This window comes from Salmo salar, chromosome ssa25 (genome assembly GCF_905237065.1).
Source record: "Salmo salar chromosome ssa25, Ssal_v3.1, whole genome shotgun sequence".
Taxonomy (NCBI): Eukaryota; Metazoa; Chordata; class Actinopteri; order Salmoniformes; family Salmonidae; genus Salmo; species Salmo salar.
In genome coordinates, this window is record NC_059466.1 from 9,129,456 (window position 1) to 9,154,094 (window position 24,639).

Consider the following 24,639-nt stretch of genomic DNA (forward strand, 5'->3'; position numbering starts at 1 on the left):
ATGGTTGCACGTGCAAACATGCGAGACATGCTTGTGTGTTTCTTTAAACAGTAGTAGGGCACATCAGATGTGTCTGCCTACTCGGTCCACATGTTTATTTTTACATGCCTCTTTCTACCCCCTCGCTCCCTCCCCCTTTCTCTCTTGTTGAAGACAGTGAACCAATCACATTGGAGTCATAACAGAGCAGTGAACACATGCGGCTGTGTTGCAGCACTAGGCTAGGCAAAAGCCTCCTCTTCCTCTCCTCATCCTCTCCTCATTCAACTGGTTCTCTACCTTCTTCCATCCCTAGCTTTGCCTTCTCCCTCCCTCTCTCTCTCTCTCTCTCTCTCTCTCTCTCTCTCTCTCTCTCACTCCCTCTCCCGCTCTCTATCTCCTTCTTTCTCTTTGGGATATGTAGTCTTTTATCTGGGCCTCAGTAGGTTATACGTGTGCCCCTGTGTTATCGATGCTGCAGACCATATTTGAAACAGACTCTCCATCCTCTCTCTCCCCTGCAGATGGTCTGCCCAGGAAAGAGCAGCCCTTGGGACTTCTGAAGCCATCTGGTCTCAACCACATCCAGTCTGGTAGGAGCACCATCTTTTTCTTTCGTTCTTTTGGTCTTTCTCTTACTCTCTCCCTTTGTGTGTGTGTGTGTATGTGGTTGGGCTCATGCCTTACCATGTGTGTCCCTGCAGGCCTGGCTCAAGGCTAGAGACCAGAGGAAGAATGGGTCACTGAGCAACATGTCTGCATGCTCATGCAACCATACCACCAAACACATACACAGAGTCTATGGTAGAACACACGTGCATGTCAACATATGCATGTACACACACACACACACACACACACACACACACACACACACACACACACACACACACACACACACACACACACACACACACACACACACACACACACACACATTTAATGATAGTGTTGCTACATGCTAGGATTACCATCATCACCAAATACTATCATCATTGCCTGTATGTGTTAGCTAAGGGGTAATTTATGCTGTGAGAGCTGCTGTGAGATGGTGCAGGTAAAGGGCAGTGAAGTGTCAAACGGCTTGAAATAACCTTACAAAACTAACTCCTCTCAGAGCATGACGCTTGGTAATTACTATTTCAGTGGGAAAAGATGCTATTTCACCAAACGCACGCACACTCACACACACACACACACACACACACGGACACAACACTAGTGGCTGTGGGCTGCTTTTATATACTTCGTGGTTAGTTGGTGGGTTTCTTCTATTCATACACAAGAAACTGGCTATGGTGAGTAGAGAAAGACTAAATGTGTGTCTGTTGGTGGTGTTATACTGGCAGGTTGGCTGGCTGACAGTGTGTGTGTGTGTTTGTGTGTGGCTGGTTGGTTGGATATCTGGCAAGTTGGATGGGTAGTTGGTGTTGCTGAAGGACTGGTTGGTCGGCTCATTGACTGATTGACTTGGTTGGCTGGCTAGCTAGCTGGTTGGTTGGTTAGCTTGCTAACTCGCTGGTTGATCGGTTGGTTGCTTGGTGTGGTTGAGAAACTGGTTGGTTGGTTGGCTAGCTCGCTCGCCAGCAGGTTGTCTAGTTGGTGTTGTTGAAAATCTGGTCATATCTCATCTGACCATCCCAACACTTCAAAGGAAAGACAATAAGCCCCCTCAACTTGTTCCAAATTCTGACGGCTAGCCGTTTACTGTAGAAGAACCCCAGACGTGTGTTTCACAACCGTAGTAAATGTGATGCCGCGTGATGTGTTACGTGACGTTGTTTGTTATAGTGAGCCAAAAAGGATTCCCTATTCGAGCAGTGCAGCAGGTCAGGCCAGTGTAAGAGGATACTCAGTAGTTCTCCCTTTGTTCTCCTCGAGGACGCTCACTAAAAGCAAAGACGACATGACCGTCCATTTACTGTTCCCAGGTAACTCCTCTCAAACCTGCACACACGTTTTAGTGGAACACACGCTTCATCTGACCTCCTCTCGCTCCCTTTCTTTCTTTCATCGCCAGACTTCACATCTCGCCTCCACTCACTGTAGTTTCACTCTCAGTCCACTTGGTGTGTGTGTGTGTGTGTGTGTGTGTGTGTGTGTGTGTGTGTGTGTGTGTGTGTGTGTGTGTGTGTGTGTGTGTGTGTGTGTGTGTGTGTGTGTGTGTGTGTAAGACAGTGTCTTTGTGTGTGAGGTGCTCTCTGCAAGCTCAGTTTTAGCATGACATCTCTGTTTTATTAATGGTGTGTGTGTGTGTGTGTGTGTGTGTGTGTGTGTGTGTGTGTGTGAAGAGGTGTAGCGTCACCTAAGCACCCGCTCCACACTCGTGGTTCACAGGAACATGGGATGAGCCAGCCTATCCACACCAACACCACGCCAACACGGGAATGCACACTATTAAGACATCAATAACACGTCACAGGAAATGTGACCAAGATTAGCAGTGGTGAGAGCCTGATACAACTTAATGTCCTGCTAACTCACTGTTTTCTTTTGCACGGATAGGAGAGAAGTAGAATATAGCTTTCACCCACCCTGTAAGTTGGTAGCAGTACGGATGAGGGATTGGAGACGACGAGAGGGAGCCACCAGGCAATTCCACAGAAACGGAATTACGCTTTGACTGTTTTTTTCCCTTTAAAATGTATGCCAAACAAAAACCAGTGATTTAAAAGTTTAACAATCCATACAACTCTATGCACAAGGACTACTTGTAACAATTTCCACAGAAAAATGTACAAAAACGAATTTAGTGGAAGAACTGTGCAGATGCCGACTTTGGTTACGAAATGACTGTGAAACCCCCATCAGGGCTTTTATCTGAACGCATCTATTTTGAATTAAGATTGCAATATGTCTGCAGAAAGAATGGGGTGTCAACTTATGACATGACACCTTCAGTTTGAAAAAATCTAGTTTAGTTAATGAATTACAGTGAAGTGGATTTACACCCGGTAACGTAATTACGGTAATGGAATTACATCATGGGCTCCTGATCTGTACTACACAGAAATGCATAATTATGGATATGAATGTTTCACAAGTTTGGACATCACAGCGCAGCACATCAGAGCACAGTAGACTGCAGTACAATACAGCAGAGTAGAATTCAATATAGTAGAGGTATAGTTCAGTATAGTAGAGTACAGTAGAATATACTGTGCTCTTCTACTGTACTATACTATACTTGTATGTTCTACATTGTAGAATAATAGTGAAGACATATGGAATAATGTACCCGATTTAATCTGGTTACTACTCCTGCCCAGTAACTAGAATATGCATATAATTATTGGCTTTGGATAGAAAACACCCTAAAGTTTCTAAAACTGTTTGAATGGTGTCTGTGAGTATAACAGAACTCATATGGCAGGCAAAAACCTGAGAAGATTCCTTACAGGAAGTGCCCTCTCTGACAAGATCTTGTTCTTCTTGTCTCTGTTTATTGAAGACTGAGGATCTTTGCTGTAACGTGACACTTCCTACGGCTCCCATAGGCTCTCAGAGCCCGGGAAAAAGCTGAATGATATCGAGGCAGCCCCAGGCTGAAACACATTTGCGCGTTTGGCAAGTGGCCGATCAGAGGACAATGGGCTTAGGCGCGTGCACGAGTTGACCCCGTGCTTTATTTTCTTTCGTCTTTTTACCTAAACGCAGATTCCCGGTCGGAATATTATCGCTTTTTACGAGAAAAATGGCATAAAAATGTATTTTAAACAGCGGTTGACATGCTTCGAAGTACGGTAATGGAATATTTAGAATTTTTTTGTCACGAAATGCGCTATGCTCGTCACCCTTCTTTACCCTTTTGGATAGTGTCTTGAACGCATGAACAAAACGCGGCTGTTTGGATATAACTATGGATTATTTGGGACCAAACCAACAGTTGTTATTGAAGTAGAAGTCCTGGGAGTGCATTCTGACGAAGAACACCAAAGGTAATCAAACTTTTCTAATAGTAAATTGGAGTTTGGTGAAGGCTAAACTTGCTGGGTGTCTAAATAGCTAGCCCTGTGATGCCGGGCTATCTACTTAGAATATTGCAAAATGTGCTTTCACCGAAAAGCTATTTTAAAATCGGACATATCGAGTGCATAGAGGAGTTCTGTATCTATAATTCTTAAAATAATTGTTATTTTCACTATTTTCTACATTGTATAATAATAGTGAAGACGTCAACGCTATGAAATAACACATATGGAATCATGTAGTAACCCAAAAAGTTTTCAAATCAGAATAGATTTTAGATTCTTCAAAGTAGCCACCCTTTGCCTTGATGACAGCTTTGCACACTCTTGGCATTCTCTCAACCAGCTTCACCTATAATGCTTTTCCAACAGTCTTGAAGGAGTTCCCACATATGCTGAGCACTTGTTGGCTGCTTTTCCTTCACTCTGCGGTCCAACTCATCCCAAACCATCTCAATTGGGTTGAGATGGGGTGATAGTGGAGGCCAGGTCATCTGATGCAGCACTCCATCACTCTCCTTCTTGGTCAAATAGCCCTTACACAGCCTGGAAGTGTGTTGGGTCCTTGTCCTGTTGAAAAACAAATGATAGGTTGAAACCAAAAATCTCCAATTTGGACTTTCCTGTGGCGGTCCTCATGAGAGCCAGTTTCATCATAGCGCTTGATGGTTTTTTCGACTGCATTTGAAGAAACGTTCAAAGTTCTTGAAATGTTCCGGATTGACTGACCTTCGTGTCTTAAAGTAATGATGGACTGTCGTTTCTCTTTGCTTATTTGAGCTGTTCTTGCCATAATATGGACTTGGTCTTTTACCAAATAGGGCTATCTTCTATATACCACCCCTACCTTGTCACAACACAACTGATTGGCTCAAATGCATTAAGAAGGAAATAAATTATACAAATACCTTTTAACAAGGCACACCTGTTAATTGAAATGCATTCCAGGTGACTACCTCATGAAGCTGGTTGGGAGAATGCCATAAGTGTGCAAAGCTGTCATCAAGGCAAAGGGTGGCTACTTTGAAGAATATCAAATATTGATTTGTTTAACTTCTCTAGGGCCAGTGGGACGATTTCGTCCGACCTACGTAACAGCCAGTGAAATCCCGTGGCGCATTATTCAAATACCTTAGAAATGCTATTACTTCAATTTCTCAAACATATGACTATTTTACACCATTTTAAAGACAAGACTCTCGTTAATCTAACCACACTGTCCGATTTCAAAAAGGCTTTACAACGAAAGCAAAACATTAGATTATGTCAGCAGAGTACCCAGCCAGAAATAATCAGACACCCATTTTTCAAGCTAGCATATAATGTCACATAAACCCAGAAGACAGCTAAATGCAGCACTAACCTTTGATGATCTTCATCAGATGACAACCATAGGACATTATGTTATACAATACATGTATGTTTTGTTCAATCAAGTTCATATTTATATCAAAAACCAGCTTTTTACATTAGCATGTGACGTTCAGAACTAGCGTACCCCCCGCAAACTTCCGGTGAATTAACAAAAAATTTACAAAATTACTCACGATAAACGTTAACAAAAAGCAGAACAATTATTTTAAGAATTATAGATACAGAACTCCTCTATGCACTCGATACGTCCGATTTTAAAATAGCTTTTCGGTGAAAGCACATTTTGCAATATTCTCAGTAGATAGCCCGGCATCACAGGGCTAGCTATTTAGACACCCAGCAAGTTTAGCACTCACCAAAGTCAGATTTACTATAAGAAAAATGTTATTACCTTTGCTGTCTTCGTCAGAATGCACTCCCAGGACTTCTACTTCAATAACAAATGTTGGTTTGGTTCAAAATAATCCATAGTTATATCCAAATAGCGGCGTTTTGTTCGTGCGTTCAAGACACTATCCTAAAGGGTAAATAAGGGTGACGAGCATGGCGCAATTCGTGACAAAAAAAATCTAAATATTCCATTACCATACTTCGAAGCATGTCAACCGCTGTTTAAAATCAATTTTTATGCCATTTTTCTCATAAAAAAGCGATAATATTCCGACCGGGAATCTGCGTTTAGGTAAACAGACGAAAGAAAATAAACCATGGGGTCGACTCGGGCACGCGCCTAAGCCCATAGTACTCTGATCGGCCACTTGCCAAACGCGATAAAGTGTTTCAGCCTGGGGCTGCCTCGATATCGTTCAGCTTTTTCCCGGGCTCTGAGATCCTATGGGAGCCGTAGGAAGTGTCACGTTATAGCAAAGATCCTCAGTCTTCAATAAAAAGAGCCAAGATGAAACACAACTTGTCAGACAGGCCACTTCCTGCATGGAATCTTCTCAGGTTTTGGCCTGCCATATGAGTTATGTTATACTCACAGACACCATTCAAACAGTTTTAGAAACTTTAGGGTGTTTTCTATCCAAAGCCAATAATTATATGCATATTCTAGTTACTGGGCAGGAGTAGTAACCAGATTAAATCGGGTACGTTTTTTATCCGGCCGTGTCAATACTGCCCCCTAGCCCTAACAGGTTAACACTAGAATGGCTGGGCCTCGATGGAACCCCCTTCAAGCAAATGAACATTCATTTTTACTGCAACATTGTAACAGTGTTGTTATTAAATTTCACATATGCTATTGTTTATGAAGGCTTTGGGTAACATTAGAATACTATTTAGATTTTTTTTTCAAATAGCACAATAGCATTTTCATTAGTTTGTTACTATATGTAAAAACCGGAAACCCCCCCACAAAATTCAAGTGTTAAATATATTTTATTTGTGTAGTGCCTCTGTTATAATCACTTAATAATTCAGAAACAAAATCGATATCAGTAAAACCACTAACTAATTGGTAGGTCTACCATTACTTGTTGCTTCTGTGAACTATCCTTATCCTCCCTTCTCATGAGTGAGAGAAATTAGAAAATATCTCAAAGATACAGTATGTGGGTTTTTTGGTAACGAAATTACAAGGCACAAGGCAATATTACTTAAACTTACAGAAGGTAAACACTTTTTCCAAAACTAAATTTAAAGTGTTGATATTAGTTGACGGGTCTTTACTTCAACATTATTGTGTTTTGATGGATTTCTGATACATTTTAAGACTTTTTCTGGTAGATGTTTTCTAAAAACCTCTTTTCCATCTGTTTATCCAGAAATCAAAGCCTTAACTTATGCTTAATTTTTAAGTTGGGAAATGGTTGGAAAATGTATCTATGACTTCATCTCCCAAAAATATAGACTCTTAGCTTTCATTTGACACCCATTTTGATACGCTTCTATGAACTTCACAGGTTAGTGCTTATGGGTTCTTTTCCATGGATTGGCCACACTTCAGATGATTGAGACGCAGCTCAGGTCAAAGCAGCGCTTTGTTAAAACTCCCCCACTTCAGATGATTGAGACGCAGCCCAGGTCAAAGCAGCGCCTTGTTAAAACTCCCCCACTTCCGTTTGTTTATCGCTCAATGTGAGGGAGGGAAAATGAATAGAATATGCAGATGAGGCGCACTGGGCTGCTTGTTAGACGCCCACATCACACCGTGTGAAAACCGCAACGCTGTTCTCACCCACATACTCCCAGCGTGTTAGCAGCACCTGGCCCCAAATACATAGGCCTACTTTAATAGTTAGTGGAAGCCGAATGTATTGACTGTACATGTGGATTATTAGTCAACTCCAAAAGTGCAACTCATGCCAATTTGGAACTCCAGGCAGGCTCAAGCTAACGCACAAAGTATTTGAAAGATTTCTGTTTGTAAATGGCTATGATGGCGTGTACTGGAGAGAGTATAGAGGGTATTGGGGAACAGGAGGAAGAGGGAAGGGTGAGTAGGTTGGTTGGGACAGATTTGTGTTCATACTAATAGAGTAACGCGATCTCCATTTCTTTAACTGGGATGTGTAAGGGTAGTGGAACCCCACAACTGATGGTGCATGTGTGTGTAGCTTGTTGAATCACGTTGCGTGTGTGTGTGCGTGTGTGCGTGTGTGTGTGTGTGTGTGTGTGTGTGTGTGTGTGTTTTGGAGGGGTTGGGGAGGATGGGGGGTGCATGTGTGTGTGCTCGTGTATGCGTTTGGAGCTGGTGTTCTACAGTCCACTAATCTCAGCCCATTCTCCTTCAGCCAAAACCGCTTTCTCCCTCTTTACACAAATTAGCACCAGCCCACACACTCACACATTAAGTGGGCTGTCAGACCAGGGTTGGCTACAGTATGCTCTCTCAATTTCTTTCTCTCTCACTCCTAATAACCTTCTTTCTCTTTCTCTTCAGCAATCTCTCTCTCCCAATCACACTCTCTCTTACTAACCTCTCACACTTTCTTCTCTCTGTCTCTCGCTCTCTATCTCCTCTCTCCCCCTTGCTCCTTTTTTGGGGACCAGGGGGGGGACCTGTGGTGACAATCTGTTGTTGAGCAAGGGGATAGGTGAAGGGGGAGGAGTGGAGAGGGAGTGGGGAGAGAAAAGAGGAGAGATAATGTAAGTGACAGACCCTGTTGGCTCGTCTCAGTCATCTCACTGAGCAGCCTCTTTATTTAGCACACTGAATTATAGATGAGCATTTAAGTGCTGGAGAGACAGACCCAGAGAGAGAATAGAGAGACGGGGAAGAAGAGGGAGATATGGCGCAAGAAGTTAACAACTGAGATGCAAAGGATTGGAGAGCGTGTGGTGAGGGAGTGAGACCAAGAGAGTAAGACGGGAAGAGTGGGAAAGGAGAGGAAGAGTGGCACACTATGCAAATAAACCCTGATTCATTCAAATTTCAAAACTCAAAATCAGGAGAAGCCCGGGTTCGATCCCGGACTTTGTCACAACCGGCCGTGATCGGGAGTCCCATAGGGCGGCGCACAATTGGCCCAGTGTCGTCCAGGTTAGGGGACGGTTTGGCCGGGTGGCTTTACTTGGCTCATCACGCTCTAGCGACTCCTTGTGGTGGACCAGGCGCCTGCAGGCTGACCTCCGTCGCCAGTTGAACTTTGTTTCCTCCTACACATTGGTGCGGCTGGCTTCCGGGTTAACCTGGGCTGGTGTTAAGAAGCGCGGTTTGGTGGGTTATGTTTCGGAGGACGCATGACTCGACCTCCTAAGCCCATTGGGGAGTTGCAGCGATGAGACGATCGAAATTGGGGAGAAATAAAATAAATCAGGAGAGGGCTGTCATTGATTTTTCTACTCACTTGTCTTTTCTTTTACTCTTTTTTCTCCCACTCTCACACTCTCTTTCTCTTTCCATTTTCAGTGAGCATGCCCGTCCTCTTCATACCACATTCACAGACACGCTGCCACATCATTAATGCATGTTTCAAGCTGAACAACTGGCACGGAGGCTCTGTGCCCATCCCAAATGGCACCCTATTCCCTTTATAGTTCATTACTTTTGACCAGGGCCCATAGAAATCTGGTCACAAGTAGTGCACTATATAGGGAATAAGGTACCATTTGGGACACATCCTCTGTTTTACAGACGGGAAAAGATACTCATGAGCTTCCTGTTTACCATTTGTCTTGTTATTCTTGAAGCTGCTGATGAGTAGGGGTAGATAAAGTTGCCCCCTAGACACTGACCTAAGGTCCCCTCCCCCACACACAGGAAAGCAGGACCCTTCCCCCGGTCAGTCTGTCGTGTCTGCCACCTATACTGGTGGCACTGGGTGCGTGTTGGAGCTAGTTGAGCTACCTGCTCACAGTATGTCAACAGTATGGATAATCTCTTATACCCCCATACAGAAAGCAGACTTTATCCTCCACTCAGTGTATTATGTCATTGTGAGGTTGACCATCCGGTAGGATTTGAACAGTGAAGAGGTATACGAGGAAGATGTGTTTTTTCTTGTCAAAGTGAGGCTTTTTATTAGGAGGTGAAGAATTAATACCGCCGGCGACTGCACAAGTATTTACAAAAACAAATAAACAGGACGATGAACGATGAAAGTAGGCCTAATCAACTCAAAAGAAAACTTAGGCTCAATAATTGCCTGTTAACCCGGCAGCATGCCTTCCTTACCCTGTCCTGTCCCTGTCTCTCAAATACAGAAATGACAGGGTTTAAATATCAATACCCATGATGCAACTGACCAATGAGAAGATGCCTTTTCACACTCGGTTCAATTCAACAGCATGAATTAACATCTAAATGTCTTCAGATGTTACACACACATGAATAACCTTGAGCGCATACTATATATCAATAACGATGCAACCATGCTTTTAGCATGAATAAAATCTGAGATATGAACATGTACAGTACCAGTCAAAGTTTAGACACACCTATTCATTCCAGGGTGTTTCTTTATTTTGACTATTTTCTACATTGTAGAATAATTGTGAAGACATCAAAACTATGAAATAACATATGGAATCATGTAGTAACCAAAAAAGTGTTAAACAAATAAAAATGTATTTTATATTTGAGATTCTTCAAAGTAGCCACCCTTTGCCTTGATGACAGCTTTGCACACTTGGCATTCTCTCAACCAGCTTCATGAGGTAATCACCTGGAATGCATTTGAATTAACAGGTGTTCCTTGTTAAAATTACATTTGTGTAATGTATTTCCTTAATGTGTTTGAGCCAGTCAGTTGTGTTGTGACAAGGTAGGGGTAGTATACAGAAGATAGCCCTATTTGGTAAAAGTCCGTATTATGGCAAGAACAGCTCAAATAAGCAAAGAGAAACAATGGTCCATCATTACTTTAGGATATGAAGGTTTGTCAAAATGTCAAGAACTTTTCAAGTTCTTCAAATGCAGTCGCAAAAACCATCAAACGCTATGATGAAACTGGCTCTCATGAGGACCGCCACAGGAAAGGAAGACCCAGAGTTACCTCTGTTGCAGAGGATAAGTTCATTAGAGTTACCAGCACCTCAGATTGCAGCCCAAGTAAATGCTTCACAGAGTTCAAGTAACAGACACATCTCAACATCAACTGTTCAGAGGAAACTGCGTGAATCAGGCCTTCATGGTCGAATTGTTGTGAAGAAACCACTACTAAAGGACACCAATAAGAAGAGACTTGCTTTGGCCGAGAAACACGAGCAATGGACATTAGACCGGTGGAAATCTGTCCTTTGGTCTAATGAGTCCAAATGTGAGATTTCTGTTCCAACCAAAAATGTGTCTTTGGGAGATGCAGAGTAGGTGAACGGATGATCTCCGCATGTGTGGTTCCCACCATGAAGCATGGAGGAAGAGGTGTTGATGGTGTGGGGGTGCTTTACTGTTGACACTGTCAGTGATTTATTTAGAATTCATGGCACACTAAACCAGCATGGCTACCACAGCATTCTGCAGCGATACGCCATCCCACCTGGTTTGCGCTTAGTGGGACTATCATTTGTTTTTCAACAGGACAATGACCCAACACACCTCCAGGCTGTTTTAGGGCTCTGTGACCAAGAAGGAGAGCGATGGAGTGCTGCATAAGTTTACCTGGCCTCCACAATCACCCGACCTCAACCCAATTGAGACGGTTATGGTTTGGGATGATTTAGACGGCAGATTGAAGGAAAAATCAGCCAACACGTGTTCAGCATATGTGGAAACTCGTTCAAGGCTGTTGGAAAAGCATTCCAGGTGAAGCTCGTTGAGAGAATGCCAAGAGTGTGCAAAACTGTCATCAAGGCAAAGAGTGGCTACTTTAAAGAATATAAAATATATTTTGATTTGTTTAACACTTTTATGGTTACTACATGATTTCATATGTGTTATTTCATAGTTTTGATGTCTTCAATATTATTCTACAATGTAAAAAATATAAAAAATAAAGAAAAATCCTGGAATGAGTAGGTGTGTCCAAAGTTTTGACTGGTACTGCATGTCCAGCCAGGATAAGAAACTTCCGCTCTCCCTTTATTTAACCAGGTAGGCCAGTTGAGAACAAGTTCTCATTTACAACTGCGACCTGGCCAAGATAAAGGAAAGCAGTGTGACACAAACAACAACACAGAGTTACACATGGAATAAACTAACGTACAGTCAATAATACAATAGAAAGTTTATATACAGTGTGTGCAAATGAAGTAAGATTAGGGAAGTAAGGCAATAAATAGTACATAGTGGCAAAATAAATTACAATTTAGCAATTAAACACTGGAGTGATATATGTGCAGAAGATGAATGTGCAAGTAAAGATACTGGGGTGCAAAGGAGCAAAAAAAAGAATAACAATATGGGATGAGGTAGTTGGGTGGGCTATTTACAGATGGGCTATGTACAGGTGCAATGATCTGTAAGCTGCTCTGACAGCTTATGCTTAAAGTTAGTGAGGGAGATATGAGTCTCCAGCTTCAGTGATTTTTGTAGTTCGTTCCAGTCACTGGCAGCCGAGAACTGGAAGGAAAGGCGGCCAAAGGAAGAATTGGCTTTGGGGGTGACCAGTGAGTATGTATTTGTAGTTGATCACATATTCTAGGTCAGAACCGTCCAGAGTAGTGATGCTAGACGGGCGGGCAGGTGCAGGCAGCGATCGGTTGAAGAGCATGCATTTAGTTTTACTTACATTTAAGAGCAGTTGAAGGCCACGTAAGGAGAGTTGTATGGCATTGAAGCTTGTCTGGAGGTTACTTAACACAGTGTCCAAAGAAGGGCCAGAAGTATACAAAATGGTGTCGTCGAATAAACCAATCGCTCTTGAACGCATCCCATTGCCTGTCAATTCTCTGACCAGGAAATTAACCTCTCTGGGCTAGGTGGGACGCTCACCTACTCAACAGCCAGTTGAATCCTGTGGCGCGTTATTCAAATCCTTAGATATGCTATTACTTCAATTTTTTGAAAAATATGACTATTTTACACCATTTTAAAGATAAGACTCTCGTTAATCTAACCACACTGTCCGATTTCAAAAAGGCTTTACAACGAAAGCAAAACATTAGATTATGTCAGCAGAGTACCGAGCCAGAAATAATCAGACACCCATTTTTCAAGCTAGCATATAATGTCACATAAACCCAAACCACAGCTAAATGTAGCACTAACCTTTGATGATCTTCATCAGATGACAACCCTAGGACATTATGTTATACAATACATGCATGTTTTGTTCAATCAAGTTCATATTTATATAAAAAAACAGCTTTTTACATTAGCATGTGACTAGCATGTGACTAGCATTCCCACCGAACACTGCCGGTGAATTTACTAAATTACTCACGATAAACGTTCACAAAAAGCATAACAATTATTTTAAGAATTATAGATACAGAACTCCTCTATGCACTCGATATGTCCGAGGTTTAGCACTCATCAAAGTCAGATTTACTATAAGAAAAATGTTCTTACCTTTGTTGTCTTCGTCAGAATGCACTCCCAGGACTTCTACTTCAATAACAAATGTTGGTTTGGTCCAAAATAATCCATCGTTATATCCAAACAGCGGCGTTTTGTTCGTGCGTTCTAGACACTATCCTAAAGGCTAAATAAGGGTGACGAGCATGGCGCAATTCGTGACAAAAGAATTCTAAATATTCCATTACCGTACTTCGAAGCATGTCAACCGCTGTTTAAAATTAATTTTTATGCCATTTTTCTCATAAAAAAGCGATAATATTCCGATCGGGAATCTGCGTTTAGATAAACAGACAAAGGAAAAGAAACCATTCGGTCGAAGCGGGCACGCGCCTAAGCCCATAGTACTCTGAGTGGCCACTTGCCAAAAGCGATAAAGTGTTTCAGCCAGAGCCTGCCTCGATATCGTTCAACGTTTTCCCGGGCTCTGAGACCCTATGGACGACGTAGGAAGTGTCACGTTATTGCACAGATCCTGAGTCTTCAATAAAAAGAGCCAAGATGAAACACTACTTCTCAGACAGGCCACTTCCTGCTTGAAATCTTCTCAGGTTTTGGCCTGCCATAGGAGTTCTGTTATACTCACAGACACCATTCAAACAGTTTTAGAAACTTTAGGGTGTTTTCTATCCAAAGCCAATAATTACATGCATATTCTAGTTACTGGGCAGGAGTAGTAACCAGATTAAATCGGGTACATTTTTTATCCAGCCATGCAAATACTGCCCCCTATCCCCAACAGGTTAACAGATACATCTGTCATGACTCTCCTGACAGTGGATCAAAGGTCCCATCAGTTAGGCAAATGTTTGAAGATAGCCAGACCCCTCTCTCCCACAGAAGAGGGGAAGGGGGGGCTGTGCCGGTCTTTGAACTTTAACACTGGGTCGTAAATCTAAGCAGGTGGGAACTTTCCCTCTCTGCCTTTCAGTATCCACAAAAGGAATGCTTTGTCTAGAGAGAGTGTGGCCCACCTGGAACATTAATTTTTGTTAGGAATGGTCCGGGGGAGGGGGAGAGTCTAAAGAATAATCCTGTCACATTGTTTATTATTTTGTGATGTCATTAAGGATGGTATATCAAGGTAACAGTAACTCTGAAAGTGTATCAGGTTTGCATTTAAATGTTGTAGAAATGATTTATTTAAATATGAGAATACTTTTGTGAAGATAACAATGTGATTTTAGCCTTCTAAATGAGAATTGTTTTTCATCTAAACTTGTGCCGTCAGTAGCCATGCCCCAGTGAGCTCAGAGTTTGTGCCAGCATGACGTAATGCCCCGTTTGGCCAGAGTGCTTAAATGACTCATTAAGAATTCAAAGACCAGTGTGACAGACAGGGGGAGCTGAACGTTATGAAATGGTTCGAAACTTTGTACTGAGACCAGACAGCGTGGAGCGGTGGCTACACATCTGAAAATGGTTTAAACTCTATAGACCAGTCGACGTACAGTGGGCGCTGAATACTACGAAATGGTTAGAAGCTCTGAAACTCTCAACACGTGTGAAGAAAGTAAAGACTAGACCAAAACATTCACAGTCTGCAGCTGTGCATGAAAAGTGGTCATAGAACTTTGACTATAGACTCTGAAACAACTGTGCATACGTCTGGAGTATCTATACTAACAAATTCTCCAAGACCAGAGAAGCTCTACAACAAAGAAGGACATTGTGACCTCTGGTGGACAACCAAAGCCTTACATCGAGCCACTACCCATAAACGGATCTATTGGTTTCAACTGAGAGACGACAGAGAAAGACGGCTACGGGTAAATATATACAGTTGAAGCCAGAAGTTTACATACATTTAGGTTGGAGTCATTAAAACTCGTTTTTCAACCACTCCACAAATTTCTTGTTAACAAACTATAGTTTTGGCAAGTTGGTTAGGACATCTACTTTGTGCATGAAGTCATTTTTCCAACAATTGTTTACAGACAGATTATTTCACTTATAATTCACTGTATCACAATTCCAGTGGGTCAGAAGTTTACATACACTAAGTTAACTGTGCCTTTAACCAGCTTGGCTTTAGAAGCTTTTGACATCATTTGAGTCAATTGGAGGTGTACCTGTGGATGTATTTAAAGGCCTACCTTCAAACTCAGTGCCTATTTGCTTGACATCATGGGGAAATTAAAAGAAATCAGCCAAGACCTCAGAAAAATAAATTGTAGACCTCCACAACTCTGGTTCATCCTTGGGAGCAATTTCCAAACGGCTGAAGGTACCACGTTCATCTATACAAACAATAGTACGCAAATATAAACACCATGGGACCACGCAGCCGTCATACCAATCAGGGAGGAGACGCATTCGGTCTCCTAGAGATGAACGTACTTTGGTGTGAAAAGTGCAAATCAATCCCAGAACAACAGCAAAGGACCTTGTGAACATGCTGGAGGAAACAGGTACAAAAGTATCTACATCCACAGTAAAACAAGTCTTATATCGACATAACCTGAAAGGCAGCTCAGCAAGGAAGAAGCCACTACTCCAAAACCGCCATAAAAAAGCCAGACTACGGTTTGCAACTGCACATGGGGACAAAGATGGTGCTTTTTGGAGAAATGTTCTTTGGTCTGAGGAAAAACAAAAATAGAACTGTTTGGCCATAATGACCATCGTTATGTTTGGAGGAAAAAGGTGGAGGCTTGCAAACCGAAAAACACCATCCCAACCCTGAAGCACGGGGAAGGCAGCATCATGTTGTGGGGGTGCTTTGCTGAAGGAGGGACTGGTGCACTTCACAAAATAGATTGCATCATGAGGCAGGAAAATGATTTGGATATATTGAAGCAACATCGCAAAACATCAGTCAGGAAGTTAAAGATTGGTAGCAAATGGGTCTTCCAAATTGACAATGACCCCAAGCATACTTCCAAAGTTGTGGCAAAATGGCTTAAGGACAACAAAGTTAAGGTATTGGAGTGGCCATCACAAAGCCTTGACCTCAATCCCATAGAAAATAGGTGGGCATAACTGAAAAAGCGTGTGTGAGCAAGGAGGTCTACAAACCTGACTCAGTTACACCAGCTCTGTCAGGAGGAATTAGCCAATATTCACCCAACTTATTGTGGGAAGCTTGTGGAAGGCTACCCGAAACATTTGACCCAAATTAAACAATTTAAAGGTAATGCTACCAAATATTAATTTAGTGTATGTAAACTTCTGACCCACTGGGAATGTGATGAAAGAAATAAAAGCTGAAATCAATCATTCTCCCTACTATTATTCTGACATTTCACATTCTTAAAATAAAGTGGTGATCCTAACTGACCTAAGACAGAGAATTTTTACTTGGATAAAATGTCAGGAATTGTGAAAACCTGAGTTTATTTGTACTTGGCTAAGGTGTATGTAAACTTCCGACTTCAACTGTATGTATGGTATTCTGTGTTATTATTTAGTTAGTTAATAAATAATTGATTAAATCAATTTGTGTAGTACTGAATATTCAAAATGACTAGGGTTCTTGCTGATCCACGGATTATGCGACATTCAGAATGAGATTGATTAGGTTATAATTAATAATTGACTGTTTTGATTTAAGAGGTATCTGTATATCTTTAGAGTTTAACGAGTTACTATCTACCAACTTAAACAACTTTTCCCGTGGTGCCCCAAATTCCTAATGAGTTCACTGTTACATGTTTAATTTAATCGAGTAGCAATTAAACATAATCAGTTTGATTAAATAAATAACAGTCATCAGATTAATGATAGTCACATCATGACAATCTACCATCTTTTAGGAAATACCAGGTAATACATTTACCAAAAGGACATCGCTAACCCCACATTATACAATTAATAAATACATTTACTTTTCTTAACCCATTAACCGTTTACAATGTCTGATTATTGATGTAAGGCATGTCTTTAGATTATGTGATGGAGATCATAGGACGATCGTCACAGTCATATTGCACTGGCATTCATTTAGTCATAACAGTCGATGGCCACATTTTGTTGCTGTCTTTCACTGACTCACACTCACTGACTCACTCACTCATTCACACACTTATTAATTCACTCACTCGTTTTTGTTCGCTCACTCAAATCACTCCCTCAATCACTCCCTCACTCACTCAATCGCTCGCTCACTTACTCATTCACTCAGTAATTTGTCACGCCCTGACCATAGAGAGCCCTCGGGGTTCTCTAATGTGTAATAGGTCAGAGCGTGACTAGGGGGGTTTTGTAGTTATTATAGTTCTATGTTGGTGTGTGAGTATGATTCCCAATTGGAGGCAGCTGCATATCGTTGCCTCTAATTGGGGATCATACTTAGTGTGTCCCTTTTTCCACCTGCGTTGTGGGATATTGTTTTGTTTAGTGCCTATGTGCACTACGTACTGCACGTTTGTTAATTATTTGTTGTTTTGAGGTTTCACTGTAATAAATATGTGGAACTCTACTCACGCTGTGCCTTGTTCCGATTATTTATATAACAATCGTGACAGAATATCCCACCACTACAGGACCAAGCAGCGTGCCCAGGAGGTAAAGGAGAGTTGGACATGGGAGGAAATACTGGGTGGATGCGAGACCCTTCCTTGGCGGGAGACGCCAAGGAGTAATGGAGGACAGCAACGACACCGGGGTCCGTGGCCACAAAGAACCCAATGGCAACCCCAAGATTTTTTTTTTTTTGGGGGGGGGGGCACAAGGGGCGGTCGGCTGAGCCGAGGAGAGAGTCAGAGACAATTTTGGGAGTTGATGGAGCTGTTGGAGGAGGGAGATCGGAGAACGATGTTGGTTAGGTGTATTCTGCAGCACAGGCGCCCTGAGGAACGTGTAACCTGTGCCGGCTCCACGCACCAGGCCTCCAGTGCACCTCCCCAGTCCGGTACATCCTGTGCCAGGTCCCCACACTCGCCCTGAGGAGCGTGTCATCAGTCCGCTTCAACCTGTGCCGGCTCCACGCACCAGGCCTTCAGTGCGCCTCCCCATTCTGGTACGTCCTGTGCCGACTCCCCGCACTCGCCCTGAGGAGCGTGTCATCAGTCCGGTGAAACCTGTGCCGGCTCCACGCACCAGGCCTCCAGTGCGCCTCCCCAGTCCGGTACGTCTTGTGCCAGCTCCCCACACTCGCCCTGAGGAGCATGTCATCAGTCCGCTTCAACCTGTGCCGGCTCCACGCACCAGGCCTCCAGTGCGCCTCCCCAGTCTGGTACGTCCTGTGCCGACTTCCCGCACTCGCGCTGAGGAGCGTGTCATCAGTCCGGTGAAACCTGTGCTGGCTCCATGCACCAGGCCTCCAGTGCGCCTCCCCAGTCTGGTACGTCCTGTGCCGACTTCCCGCACTCGCACTGAGGAGCGTGTCATCAGTCCGGTGAAACCTGTGCCGGCTCCACGCACCAGGCCTCCAGTGCGCCTCCCCAGTCTGGTACGTCCTGTACCGACTTCCCGCACTCGCCCTGAGGAGCGTGTCATCAGTCCGGTGAAACCTGTGCCGGCTCCATGCACCAGGCCTCCAGTGCGCCTCCCCAGTCTGGTACGTCCTGTGCCGACTTCCCGCACTCGCCCTGAGGAGCGTGTCATCAGTCCGGTGAAACCTGTGCCGGCTCCACGCACCAGGCCTCCAGTGCACCTCCCCAGTCCGGTACGTCCTGTGCCAGCTCCTCGCACTCGCCCTGAAGAGCGTGTCATCAGTCCGGTGCAACCTGTGCCAGCTCCCCACACTCGCCCTGAGGAGCGTGTCATCAGTCCGGTGAAACCTGTGCCGGCTCCATGCACCAGGCCTCCAGTGCGCCTCCCCAGTCCGGTACGTCCTGTGCCGGCTCCCCGCACTCACCCTGAAGAACGTGTCATCAGTCCGGTGAAACCTGTGCCGGCTCCACGCACCAGGCCTCCAGTGCGCCTCCCCAGTTCGGAGCCTCCAGTGACGGTCCATGGCCCGGAGCTTCCAGTGACGGTCCACGGCCCGGAGCTTCCTACACCAGTGCCATGGCCGGAGCCTTCCTCTGCGCCGATGCCCAGTCCAGGCACAGCGTCCAGTCCCGCTCCATGGCCGGAGCCTTCCTCTGCGCCGATGCCTAGTCCAGGCACAGCGTCCAGTCCTGCTCCATGGCCGGATCCTTCCTCTGCACCGGTGTCCAGTCCAGGCACGGCGTCCAGTCCCGCTTGATGGCTGGAGCCTTCCTCTGCGCCGGTGCCCAGTCCAGGCACGGCGTCCAGTCCCGCTCCATGGCCAGATCCGCGGTCTGAGCTGGTGCTACATTCCGCACCGGAGCCGCCACCGACGCTAGTTGCCCACCCTAATCCTCCCCATCTAGGTTCAGGTTTTGCGGTCGGAGTCCGCACCTTTGGGGGGAGTACTGTCACGCCCTGACTGTCACGCCCTGACCATCTCTATGGTGTAATAGGTCAGAGCGTGACTAGGGGGGTGTTCTAGTTATTATAGTTCTATGTTGGTGTGTGAGTATGGTTCCCAATTGGAGGCAGCTCAATATCGTTGCCTCTAATTGGGGATCATACTTAGTGTGTCCCTTTTCCCACCTGCGTTGTGGGATATTGTTTTGTTTAGTGCCTATGTGCGCTACGTACTGCACGTTCGTTAATTCTTTGTTTTGAAGTTTCACTGTAATAAATATGTGGAACTCTACTCACGCTGCGCCTTGGTCCGATTATTTATATAATGATCGTGACATAATTTGTTCGCTCGCTCGCTCAATCAGTCCCTCAATTACCCCCTGACTCCCTCACGCACTCATTTGCTCACTCACTCACACATTTATTAATTCACTCAATCATTTGTTTCTTCACTTGCGCGCTCAATCACTCCCTCAATCACTCCTTCAATCACTCCCTGAATCCCCCGACTCTCTCACTCACTCGCTCGCTAGCTCACTCATGCTGTGAGCTCGCTCTCTCTAGCTCTTTACAGTGTAATATTTAGGTGATGCAAAGCCACGACTCATCCCCACCCCCCCATCCCCACCCCCTAGTCACAAGTCTGAAAGTAGAAAAGCCTCCCTCATAGCTCAGTGGACATGTGGAAGACTTAGTTCAAGCCCTCTATTGTACAGTGGCCAGATTGTTATATTCGGGGGTCGATTAAACAGCCATGTCATGCTGTTCATTATGGCTAAGGGATTTTGATCCATCAGTCAAATCATGTGTTGGTCTCATGCTCACGAAGGAACCAATGTACCATTCATTGAGAACAAAGACAGAGCTTTAGCTGACCATTTGTACTCCTTATAAAATTACACTTGAACTAATTTGACTTTATTACAGTAATTGACCAACCTCTGTAATTTTTCATGGAACATATAATGGTTGTGCTATGACTAGGCTATATTTCAATCTAACAGCATTTCCATTATATTTACTGAAACAAATACAAGCTGTATACATCGAATACAACTGCATGAGTAGATGCCTTCATGTTAGGCATTGTCTTTCCTGGCAGATGTGTATTACTGAAGAACACATTTTAGGGGAATATAAAATATCTGTGTTGTATACAACTTAGAGCTAAACTTGATTTCAGCGATGGGATCCTAGGGCATGTGGCTTGCATGCATATTATAGCACACTGTAGTGGACTGTAACAGACAGTCATAAGTGTGTACTGGCACTGGATGTGGTCCTGTGGAGAGAGGAAGGGAGGAAGACAGTAAGAAAGGAAGAGTGGTCCAGAGGACAGGTATCATGGATCACCTTGACCTCTCCATGGGGGCCGTCTGCTACGGCAGAGCTACCGCTGGGCTGGCAGAGACCAGCCTGCTCACTGTACTACAGCGCAGGTGTGTGTTCCTCGTGTGTGTTCATGCGTGCATGCTTATGTTTATGTTCTGTGTAAATACCTTCATGCTTGCTTGTGCAAGATGCAAAGTTTAGTAACAGAATGATGGCACAAAGAGCACAAACCGTCACTGTTACCTATCTTTTCATCTGCGCTGTTCTTACAGTAAATGTGTTTTGGTAAAAAATGTCTTTGTGGAAATTGTTAAAAGTGGTCCTTGTGCGTAGAGTTGTATGGTTTGTTTAACGTTGCAAATCATTGGTTTTTGTTTGACATACATTTTAATGAGACAATTCTCAGCATCTCAGCATCATTCTGTGAAATTTCCTATATTTGTCTGACTGTTTATTTTGGTATGCACCATCTATAAGCATATCTTATAAAACAAACAGATGACAAAAGTTCTAGATATTGGAACGAACCGAGTAACCAACCTTTCGTTAATTTTAGCAGAGCGATTAAACCACTAAGGAAGCAGAGTCCACAGAGTGATTTGCCACAATAAAATTTTACAATGAAAGGCCACCCACCCGCTGTACATGTGTTTGCTGCCGCCCCCCCAGAACCCTGGTGCCTGACTCTCCGATGGCCCTGACGGCTCCTGCTCTGTCCCCCGTGTAGGCATCAGTGCCCGCTTGTGGTGCCTGGCCAAGCGGGTGAGAGCCAGGAGCCAGCTGCCTTGGTTTTGGAGAACCGTAATGGGGGGCAGTGGGGGCTCACATGGGCAAGTATTCGCACACACACATTGACTGACACATCGATCATTGCTAAAGGACTTGTCTTTTTAGCCTCTTGATGAACAGCTGGGCACTGGTGGTTTTTGAGAGGTGCAGTTGAAGTCGGAAGTTTACATACACCTTAGCCAAATACATTTAAACTCAGTTTTTCACAATTCCTGACATTTAATCAGAGTACAAATTCCCTGTCTTTGGTAAGTTAGAATCACCACTTTATTTTAAGAATGTGAAATGTCAGAATAATAGTAGATGATGCCATCTATTTTGTGAAGTGCACCAGTCCCTCCTGCAGCAAAGCACCCCCACAACATGATGCTGCCACCCCCAGGCTTCACGGTTGGGATGATGTTCTTCGGCTCTTTTTCCTCCAAACATAACAATGGTCATTATGGCCAAACAGTTCTATTTTTGTTTCATCAGACCAGAGGACATTTCTCCAAAAAGTATAATCTTTATGGATATTATAAGGTGAATGCACCAATTTGTAAGTCGCTCTGGATAAGAGCGTCTGCTAAATGACTTAAATGTAAAATGTTTATCCCCACGTGCAGCTGCAAACCGTAGTCTGGCTTTTTTATGGTGGTTTTGGAGCAGTGGCTTATTCCTTGTAGAGCGTCCTTTCAGGTTATGTTGATATAGGACTCGTTTTACTGTGGATATAGATACTTTTGTACCTGTTTCCTGCAGCATCTTCACAAGGTCCTTTGCTGTTGTTCTGGGATTGATTTGCACTTTTTGCACAAAAGTACGTTCATTTCTAGGAGACAGAATGCATCTCCTTCCTGAGCGGTATGACGGCTGCGTGGTCCCATGGTGTTTATATTGCGTACTATTGCTTGTACAGATGAACGTGGTACCTTCAGGCGTTTGGAAACTGCTACCAAGGATGTACCAGTGTGGAAGTGTGGAAGTCTACGATTTATTTTCTGAGGTCTTGGCTGAGTCGATTATAAGTGAAATAATCTGTCTGTAAACAATTGTTGGAAAAATTACTTGTGTCATGCACAAAGTAGATGTCCTAACCGACTTGCCAAAACAATAGTTTATTAAGAAGAAATTGTATGTAAACTTCCAACTTTAACTGTACCTTTATCTTGACGTAAATAGCAGAGTACTACATGTAGTCTGAAGTAGACTGTGCATGTTAAAGGAAGCACTCTCCTCCATCTCTCTCTTCCTCTTCTTTCACTTCTTTAGAAACCTTTAACCCTCACATCTCCGTCATAATGTTGTAAATAATGTTTATCACTCTTGTTTCATATTTCCTGTTAATAAAATCACCCTACCAATAATCTGATCAAACGATTGCTTGATTTTTTTGGGCCCTTGTATCAGAGCCTCACAGCTTTCCAGTCCATTGAGTCTGGTCCGTGAGAGAGAAGAGGAAGAGACTCTCGTCAGGCCCACGCCCTGCCCATTAGAACTCATGTCATTAGGCGCTGGAACAGAGCTGGGCGATATGGACATAAAATCCATATCGCGATAATGATTATTAGAACGATTTCTAACGGTGTGCACCAGTTTTGAATTTATTTATGATCTTTTAAACTACTACTACTAGACTGATGGTTGTTGCCATCCGTTGTCCCATTAACAATCTCCCATTTAAGTTGTTCTACTTGTTTAATCCAGGTTTCACGCTTACCAGAGAGATAGAGATATAGAATAGCACATAGACTGACAAAGATATCATGCAAAATGGAGTTACAAACAGAATGATATAACTGCAGACATGCCGTAGGGTATACCCTCCATTTAACCCAGTCTGCCCCCTTTAAACATACACACACACACATACACTAACAGACTAGACTGAAATGAAATATGTTGAAGGGCAGGGCAAGGAGCTGAGGCACATACTTGTTTTTTGTCTTCCGGCAGAGCGGGCAATGCTCTAACCTACTTTGTCTGGCTCAGCAGCATTATCCTGAAAACAATATCAAGTTGGGCTTTGAGTCATTCTCTGTGTGTGTGTGTGTGTGTGTGTGTGTGTGTGTGTGTGTGTGTGTGTGTGTGTGTGTGTGTGTGTGTGTGTGTGTGTGTGTGTGTGTGTGTGTGTGTGTGTGTGTGTGTGTGTGTGTGTGTGAAAGAGAGAGATTGTGTGTGTGTGTGCTTCTGAAGGTTGTATGTGTGGTGGGGGCAAAATTTTACCATGTTACAATGTTATAGATTTTTTTATAGGGCATTGTCTGATTTAGGCACCCACGTCTGTCTTGCATTCTGGCAGCAGTTACCGTAGAGACCGACGTTTGGAGTGTGTGACCTCAGAGAGGAACGTCCGCTCTTGCTGCACAGTTGTTTACTAGTTACACTTAAAGGAGCACATTGCCCTTAATTAACCCTTGATTCACCAAATACATCGCCATATACATTTTGATATGTGTACCAGCTTGGATGAAGTATAGTTGGGATCTGTAGCTATAAGTGGAAATGGAGTATAAGACACCTCACACCTCTAACCCTCTCGAGTCTTCCCCTGAACTCTATTTTTTAAGCCTTTTAAGTCATAGTGAATTGTCAGTATATAGTTTACTGCGTCTATTCTAAATGACCACAATAAGGTATTTCAGGGGTTCCCAAACTCTCTTGCCCCAGGACTCCATTTGGTATCTCAAAATTCTCATGACCCCAGCCATGTGAAAATTTAACAGCCAATGTTTACTTTTTTACTTGGGGCTATGGCAGTCAATTGAAAAACATTCTAACAGTATTTCTGATTGTCTTCTCAACTCACTACCACATACTTTTAACATGGAGCTATGACAGTCATAGCCCCAGTCATAGCAAATGACTCTGACATAATGTTTCTTATCTTACCACCGCTAATGAGATGGGTGTGCATGATGCGTGTCACGTCAAAACTTCTCAAAGTCAGAGGGTGTGGTCTACAGTGCGCACCTCATCTCTGCTGTCGATATTTGG

General features: G+C 43.7%; 1 protein-coding gene across 4 annotated transcripts in view; it reads left to right on the forward strand.

Moving 5' to 3' along the window:
- The first annotated feature begins 232 nt into the window (after positions 1-232).
- The window catches only part of LOC106586120 (histone deacetylase 4), a 177,207-nt gene continuing 152,800 nt past the window's right edge, over positions 233-24,639 (forward strand). For 2 of the 4 annotated variants that reach the window (XM_014172999.2, XM_014172997.2), the window contains exon 1: positions 233-572. In XM_014172999.2, the coding sequence (XP_014028474.1) occupies positions 452-572 (121 nt within the window). In that variant the 5' untranslated portion in view covers positions 233-451. The remainder of the gene's footprint in view (positions 573-24,639) is intronic. The other 2 variants (XM_014172996.2, XM_014172998.2) reach the window with 1 other exon arrangement.